The sequence below is a fragment of the Schistocerca nitens genome, chromosome 2 (genome assembly GCF_023898315.1).
Source record: "Schistocerca nitens isolate TAMUIC-IGC-003100 chromosome 2, iqSchNite1.1, whole genome shotgun sequence".
NCBI lineage: Eukaryota > Metazoa > Arthropoda > Insecta > Orthoptera > Acrididae > Schistocerca > Schistocerca nitens.
The window spans coordinates 264,615,913-264,624,752 of record NC_064615.1 but is presented as its reverse complement, the minus strand read 5'-3'; the positions used below and the strand labels follow the sequence as shown (position 1 = coordinate 264,624,752).

At 47.1% G+C, this 8,840-nt stretch overlaps 1 protein-coding gene across 1 annotated transcript in view; it reads left to right on the top strand.

The window, feature by feature from the left end:
• The first annotated feature begins 568 nt into the window (after nucleotides 1–568).
• LOC126234975 (trichohyalin-like) overlaps nucleotides 569–8,840 on the top strand; it is a 10,627-nt gene continuing 2,355 nt past the window's right edge. Inside the window, exons 1-5 of the mRNA XM_049943713.1 lie at nucleotides 569–1,344; nucleotides 1,507–1,668; nucleotides 2,479–2,883; nucleotides 3,208–4,831; nucleotides 4,918–4,973. Coding sequence (XP_049799670.1) covers nucleotides 569–1,344; nucleotides 1,507–1,668; nucleotides 2,479–2,883; nucleotides 3,208–4,831; nucleotides 4,918–4,973 — 3,023 coding nt within the window. The remainder of the gene's footprint in view (nucleotides 1,345–1,506; nucleotides 1,669–2,478; nucleotides 2,884–3,207; nucleotides 4,832–4,917; nucleotides 4,974–8,840) is intronic.

Here is an 8,840-nt window from a genome sequence, read left to right as displayed (position 1 = left end):
TGCTGAGCGCCTGTCTCGAGAATCCTCAGAAAGGAGGTTACTTGCTAGGTCTTTGGAACAAGATCATCGTCAGGAACGGACTATGGAACGACTTCCAACGAAATCCTCTGAAAGACGTCCCAGTGTTAGATCTGTCTCCCTCGATCGTCGGCAAGAACAAAGAGCTGAGCGCCTGTCTCGAGAATCCTCTGAACGGAGGTTACTTGCTAGGTCTTTGGAACAAGATCGTCGCCAGGAACGGACTATGGAACGACTTCCAACAAAATCCTCTGAGAGACGTTCCACTGTTAGATCTATCTCCCTGGATCGTCGGCAAGAACGAAGTGCTGAGCGCCTGTCTCGAGAATCCTCTGAAAGGACGTTACTTGCTAGGTCTTTGGAACAAGATCGTCGCCAGGAACGGAATGTGGAGCGACTTTCTAGGGATGTGTCTGAAAGACGATCCACTTATAGGTCTGTCTCCTTGAATCGTCGACAAGAACGAAGTGCTGAGCACCTGTCTCGAGGATCCTCTGAAAGGAGGTTACTTGCTAGGTCTTTGGAACAAGATCGTCGCCAGGAACGGACTATGGAACGACTTCCAACAAAATCCACTGAAAGAAGTTCCACTGTTAGATCTGTCTCCCTTGATCGTCGACAAGAACGAAGTCCTGAACGTCTGTCTCGAGGATCCTCTGAAAGGAGGTTACTTGCTAGGTCTTTGGAACAAGATCGTCGCCAGGAACGGAATGTGGAGCGACTTTCTAGGGATGTGTCTGAAAGACGATCCACTTCTAGGTCTGTCTCCTTGAATCGTCGACAAGAACGAAGTGCTGAACGTCTGTCTCGAGAATCCTCTGAAAGGAGCTTACTTGCTAGGTCTTTGGAACAAGATCGTCGCCAGGAAAGGAATGTGGAGCGACTTTCTGGGGATGACTCTGAAAGACGATCCACTTCTAGGTCTGTCTCCCAGAATCGTCGACAAGAACGAAGTCCTGAACGTCTGTCTCGAGAATCCTCTGAAAGGAGGTTACTTGCTAGGTCTTTGGAACAAGATCGTCACCAGGAATGGAATGTGGAGCGACTTTCTAGGGATGACTCTGAAATACGATCCACTTCTAGGTCTGTCTCCTTGAATCGTCGACAAGAACGAAGTGCTGAACGTCTGTCTCGAGAATCATCTGAAAGGAGGTTACTTGCTAGGTCTTTGGAACAAGATCGTCGCCAGGAACGGGCTATGGAACGACTTCCAACAAAATCCTCTGAAAGACGTTCCACTGTTAGATCTGTCTCCCTTGATCGTCGGCAAGAACGAAGTCCTGAACGTCTGTCTCGAGGATCCTCTGAAAGGATGTTACTTGCTAGGTCTTTGGAACAAGATCGTCGCCAGGAACGGAATGTGGAGCGACATTCTAGGGATGACTCTGAAAGACGATCCACTTCTAGGTCTGTCTCCTTGAATCGTCGACAAGAACAAAGTGCTAAACGTCTGTCTCGAGAATCCTCTGAAAGGACGTTACTTGCTAGGTCTTTGGAACAAGATCGTCGCCAGGAAAGGAATGTGGAGCGACTTTCTAGGGATGACTCTGAAAGACGATCCACTTCTAGGTCTGTCTCCCAGAATCGTCGACAAGAACGAAGTCCTGAACGTCTGTCTCGAGGATCCTCTGAAAGGAGGTTACTTGCTAGGTCTTTGGAACAAGATCGTCGCCAGGAACGGACTATGGAACGACTTCCAACAAAATCCACTGAAAGAAGTTCCACTGTTAGATCTGTCTCCCTTGATCGTCGGCAAGAACGAAGTCCTGAACGTCTGTCTCGAGGATCCTCTGAAAGGAGGTTACTTGCTAGGTCTTTGGAACAAGATCGTCGCCAGGAAAGGAATGTGGAGCGACTTTCTAGGGATGACTCTGAAAGACGATCCACTTCTAGGTCTGTCTCCCAGAATCGTCGACAAGAACGAAGTCCTGAACGTCTGTCTCGAGAATCATCTGAAAGGAGGTTACTTTCTAGGTCTTTGGAACAAGATCGTCACCAGGAACGGAATGTGGAAATACTTTCTAGGGATGACTCTGGCAGACGATCCACTTCTATGTCTGTCTCCCTGGATCGTCGACAAGAACGAAGTGCTGAGCGCCTGTCTCGAGAATCCTGTGAACGGAGGTTACTTGCTAGGACTTTGGAACAAGATCGTCGCCAGGAACGGACTATGGAACGACTTCCAACAAAATCCTCTGGAAGACGTTACACTGTTAGATATGTCTCCCTTGATCGTCGGCAAGAACGAAGTGTTGAGCGCCTGTCTCGAGAATCCTCTGAACGGAGGTTACTTGCTAGGTCTTTGGAACAAGATCGTCGCCAGGAACGGACTATGGAACGACTTCCAACAAAATCCTCTGAAAGACGTTCCACTGTTAGATCTATCTCCCTGGATCGTCGGCAAGAACGAAGTGCTGAGCACCTGTCTCGAGAATCCTCAGAAAGGAGGTTACTTGCTAGGTCTTTGGAACAAGATCGTCGCCAGGAACGGACTATGGAACGACTTCCAACGAAATCCTCCGAAAGACGTTCCAGTGTTAGATCTGTCTCCCTCGATCGTCAGCAAGAACGAAGTGCTGAGCGCCTGTCTGGAGAATCCTCAGAAAGGAGGTTACTTGCTAGGTCTTTGGAACAAGGTCATCGTCAGGAACGGACTATGGAACGACTTCCAACGAAATGCTCTGAAAGACGTCCCAGTGTTAGATCTGTCTCCCTCGATCGTCGGCAAGAACAAAGAGCTGAGCGCCTGTCTCGAGAATCCTCTGAACGGAGGTTACTTGCTAGGTCTTTGGAACAAGATCGTCGCCAGGAACGGAATGTGGAGCGACTTTCTAGGGATGACTCTGAAAGACGATCCACTTCTAGGTCTGCTTCCTTGAATCGTCTACAAGAACGAAGTGCTGAACGTCTGTCTCGAGAATCATCTGAAAGGAGGTTACTTGCTAGGTCTTTGGAACAAAATCGTCGCCAGGAACGGACTATGGAACGACTTCCAACAAAATCCACTGAAAGAAGTTCCACTGTTAGATCTGTCTCCCTTGATCGTCGGCAAGAACGAAGTCCTGAACGTCTTTCTCGAGGATCCTCTGAAAGGAGGTTACTTGCTAGGTCTTTGGAACAAGATCGTCGCCAGGAACGGAATGTGGAGCGACTTTCTAGGGATGTGTCTGAAAGACGATCCACTTCTAGGTCTGTCTCCTTGAATCGTCGACAAGAACGAAGTGCTGAACGTCTGTCTCGAGAATCCTCTGAAAGGAGCTTACTTGCTAGGTCTTTGGAACAAGATCGACGCCTGGAACGGAATGTGGAAATAATTTCTCGGGATGACTCTGGAAGGCGATCCACTTCTAGGTATGTCTCCCTGGATCGTCGACAAGAACGAAGTGCTGAGCGCCTGTCTCGAGAATCCTCTGAAAGGAGGTTACTTGCTAGGTCTTTGGCACAAGATGGTCGCCAGGAACGGAATGTGGAGCGACTTTCTAGGGATGACTCTGAAAGACAATCCAGTTCTAGGTCTGTCTCCAGGAATCGTCGACATGAACGAATTTCTGAACGTCTGTCACGAGAATCCTCTGAAAGGAGATTACTTGCTAGGTATTTGGAACAATATCGTCGCCAGGAACGGACTATGGAACGACTACCAACAAAATCCTCTGAAAGACGTTCCACTGTTAGATCTATCTCCCTGGATCGTCGGCAAGAACCAAGTGCTGAGCGCCTGTCTCGAGAATCCTCTGAAAGGAGGTTACTTGCTAGGTCTTTGGAACAAGATCGTCGCCAGGTGCGGAATATGGAACTAGTTTCTAGGGCTGCCTCTGAAATACGTTCTGCTGTTATATCTGCCTCCTTGGGTCGTCGACAAGAAGGAAGTGCTGATCGTCTGGCTGGAGAATCCTCTAAGAGAAGGTTACTTGCTAGATCTTTGGCACAAGATCGTCGCCAGGAACGGAATATGGAACGACTTTCTAGGGGTGGCTCTGAAAAACAATCGACTTTTAGGTCTGTCTCCCTGGACCGTTGGCATGAACGAAGTGCTGAGTATCGTTCTCGAGAGTCGTATGAAAGGAGTCTACTTGTGACATCTTTGGAGCTAGATTTTCGCCATGTACGAAAAATGCAACAGCTCTCAAAGGATACTTCAGAGAGGCTATCAACTACCAGATCTGTCTCCCTGGATCTTCGGCAAGAACGAAGAGCTGAACGTTTGTCTCGTGAGTCCTCTAGTAGGCACTCACTTGCCTGGTCTTCATTGCTGGATCGTCGCCAAGAGCGTAATATTGTGGTACACGCTGAAGATTCTTCTGGGAAGCATCGTTATCAATGGACTGCAGTTCGTTTGTCGAGAGACATCTCACACAAGCGATCAGTAATTAAATCTGATCTAATCAGTCTTAGTCAGCGGCGGAACGTGGATCTGCTTCGGAAGCAATCTCTTGTTAGACTAGCAACGTCTCTGCCTCTTTCGGGAGATCGACTAAGTCGTCGTCTGCAGAAGGAGCTAACGCTGAGCTCTGGGCGACGACTCACGAGTTCCTCCTTATTTATGGATAGAAGAACAGATGCTGCTTCTGTTATGAGTTATTTACCAGCTGGTCGACAGAACCAGGCGGGCGACATTGACGGATCAGCAGTTTCAGACACCAGGAGTACCGCTGATAATACACGGGCAGCCGCCATATTCCTACCAAAGACTGAGTCCTTCAGCTGGGGACGCTTACCGCTCGACATTAACCTCTGGATCGCCACTATCGTGTTAATCCTGATTCAATGGATGGACCACTCGCAGAAAGGGGTGCAGAGACACTGGAGTGTGGTAAGATAGGCAAGATTGGCGCTTTTTTCTCTTCTGGTGCTTTTCATATGCACTGCCTTAGTCTGACACTTTCTCTGGTGTTTCAGGACGAATCCGCGAGCGAGGCTTCGTCTGGGAAGATGAACTGGGACGGAGTTGGCAGGTACTTCCACCGAAATTTGTAGTATAGACTGCTGTAGGCAGCAAAAGTTCGCTGTGCTCCATTTATAACCCCTTGTCCCATTACTTCACATTCTTAACTGCAGCAGCACCCAGATATACTTCGTGACGATTGAAAGTGGCACACATAATATGAAGGGCTTATTTCAATAGTGGTACAAGTCCATTTTTGTTCATATTGAGATACGGAGTCCTAAAGTTAAATGAGCGCTGAAAAATCTGCAGTTGAGATACCAGAAATATTCAAGCATATGGCTTCTTACTAGAGATGAACCTTTCTTTGTTTATTTGGCTCATTAATTTCAGAAGCATTATAGACAGAAAAGTGGAGGGAATGGACTTTTACCACTATTGAAATAAGCCCTTCCTATGTTTGGTAGTTGTGTTGTGAGGGAAGTATGCACGATACTTGCAAGGGAAAATAATCATGTCTAAGAGAAGCACGGCTCGTAAAACTATTAAACGAAAAGGAACAATAGGGTCTAATATCTTGCAATCTCCGATATTGTACTTCACTAAACGCTCCACATCAGTCTTATTTTCAGGAGACTCTCTCTCTCTGCACTATACTTTTTTCTTAGATATGGAAGATGGTGTTACGATTCGCAGCCAGTGTTCCCAGTTGTCCACGATTTTTCAGTCCTCTTGTGTCTTGTTGATTGCAGTTCCTGATCAATTTACAGTCTAGATGGTAAAAAAATAGAAAATAAGTAGGTATTAAGTAAGTGGCAACAATAAAGACAAACAAGGTCTTACTGAGTGTCTGACGAGGCAGATTTTACGTGGATCGACTACATTTATAGCTAGGCGCGGCAAATACAGGTCCCACGAGAGAAGCGATCAGTATCGCAAAGAATGTTACATTCAAAATTCACACAGGCTTAGGTTAGGCACATATTGTTTCCTCCGTCCTACAGGACGCGAATTGCTACGACGTTAAAAGCAGGGGAATCCGACTTCATACATAGAGCTACCGAGAATATTACAGCCACTAGTAGTACAACAAGGAATAGGGAAATGATGCCGACACCCCGTGGATCCTTCTGCACTGGCCATACTGTGGCTAGCGAAGTGTGGATGTATACTAACTGACCAGAAGAATCCCGACACCTATTAGTGGCGATTCGCCCTTATGATAGCTTGAACTCTGTTAGGAACACCTTCAGCGAGGTGTCTAAATGTATGTAGAGGAATGGCAGCCCATTCTCCCTCAAGAGCCGAAACCAGGGAAGGTAGTAATATCGGACCCTGGGATTTGGAACGAACTCGGCGTTATAACTGATCCGAAGGTGTTCGATTGGATTCTGATCGGGACTCTGGACAGGCTATTCCATTTGAGTAATATTATTGTCCACAGAGCACTGCCTCATAGATGTAACTTGTGACAAGGACCATTGTCATGCTCACACAAAGAGTCCTCCTCGGCGCAGTACCCATTGCTGTGAAATCTGTTCATATGTTTCCTCATACAGCTATTTCTTAAGCGGACCGAGAGGAACACATCGTAAGCACGAAAAACACCTCCCGTATCGTAGTTCCATCTAATAGATATTTCACTGCTGACACTACACATGACGGCATGTAACGTTCTCCAAGCATTCGCCAAACCACAAGCCTTCCATGGAATTTGTACGGCAGATAGCGTGACTCAACACTCCAAGTCAGTGATTTCTCGTCAGCCACTGCCAAATGGCGTAGCTCTTTACGTCACCTCAAGCGCCGGTTAGCACAGACTACAGAAATGAGGGACTGCTCCACCACTGTACCCCCCCCCCCCCCCTTCTTTTAAATTCGCTACGGTCAGCCATTGTGCGAGCTGGACTGCTATTAGAAATTTGGAACCTACGAATGATTCTTTTCGCTGATTTCGTGCGTTTTTTTATAACCTCGTTCCACAATGCTCGGCAGACTCTCTCGGTCCGTACAAGAAGTCTGCCTGGCCTTGGTTTACCTGAGGTTATTCCTCCGCGTTCCGACTTCACAGTCGCGTCACCGATAGTTGAAATGTTCCTGATGGATTTGTCACTAACGTGACATCCGATACTAGTCCATGCTTGAAGTAGCTAAGCTCTTCTGACCGATTCATTTCGCTCTTACTGCTTCTCTACTGACAACAGAGTAGTCTCCGCCACCTTTTGTATTGGCGGTCCACCTGCCTTGACATTGAGAGAGCAGTTACATAATACGTGAGGGTGTTCCCATACTTTTGACCAAGTAGTGTAGAGGTTAGCCAGAGAAGGTAGCACTCATTTTGAAATAGTCCTAGTTACAAAGGCACTTCGTTCTCTATTCACAGTGCGAATAAATTTGAGGAGAGCACGTGGAGGAGACGTAACAAGAATAACGAAATAATAATAACAATAATACGACGAAAGTCTTGGTGTGCAAGTGGTCTTTTTTTAGGCAACAACTCTCATAGTACTGGCTTCTACCTACACCGATGACGAGAAACTTTGCTGGAACTTAGCGTCATTTTCGCTCCTGGCGTTCCTTCGTACGTGTAAGGAGCGGTTTATTGCAACATTGCTCGCCTTCCAGTCAAACTGGTCAAAACTATGCTGTATACAGGGTGAAAAGTATTTAAACCGACAAACTCTGGGAGGTTGTAGGGGACATCAAAACAAATATTTTTTCATAATGTCATTTTTTCCTATGAGGAGTATTTAAACCGGTAGAGGAAGATTTATCTGGCGACAAATTAATTAAACGAACAAAAAAGTCCAGAAGGGACATATCTGGGGATCGAGGGGGCCATGGTACAGGATCTCCTATGCCAATTCACGTTTCTGGGAACCGTCGGTCCAGAAATCGACGCACACGACGACTGAAATGTTCCGGCGCCCAGTCATGTTGGAACCACATGCGTTGTCTTGTAGGGAGCGGGACGTTTTCCAGCAATTCTGGTAATGCTCTGGCGAGAAAATTGTAATAGTGCCTGCCATTTAATGGCCTAGGTAGCAGATACGGCCCAGTTAAACAGTCCCCAACAACACCAAGCCACACATTAACGAAGAACCGCACTTGATGAGCGCTAGTAACTGTGGCATGTGGGTTATCCTCACTCCAAACATGCGAATTGTGCATGTTGAAGACTCCATCACGCCCGAACGTTGCTTCATCGGTAAACAACACAGAGGATGGAAATGTAGGATGTGTCCTAGGTACCACTGCGAAAACTGTGCTCTGGGTGGATAATCAACTGGTTCCAGGTTGTGGACACGCTGTAAGTGAAATGGACGTAACAACTGCTCTCGAAGGACTGTTCTTCCATTCGTGTGATTCGTCCCCATGTTACGTGCCATTGCACAAGTGCTGATTGAAGGATCCCGCTCCACATGCTGCAAGACAGCTTCCTCAATTTGCAATGTTCTTACCGTGCGACGGCGTCCCTGTCGAGGTAATCTGCTAAATGGCCCGGTCTCACGCAGAAGTTGGTACACAGCAGCAAAGTTCGCATGATGCGAGATACGGCGATTAGGATATTGTTGTTGATAAACCCGCTGTGCAGCTCGTCCGTTGTGGTGCGCTACGTAGTACGCACCAACCATATCAGTGTACTCACTCTAGGCGCAACGCTCCATTAGCAAACAGAGACAATGCACTACTACACTGGAGGACAGCAGTTGCCTACAACTGAAGAGCGTAATACGCCCTCTAACAACTGAAAATCGTAATACGGCCTCTAACAACAGAAGAGCGTAATACGGCCTCCACTGGTTTAAATACTCCTCATAGGAAAAAATGACATTAGGGGAAAAATATTTATTTTGATGTCCCCTACAATCTCCCAGAGTTTGTCGGTTTAAACACTTTCCACCCTGTATGTGGATCACTTCGCCGGCTGCTGGAA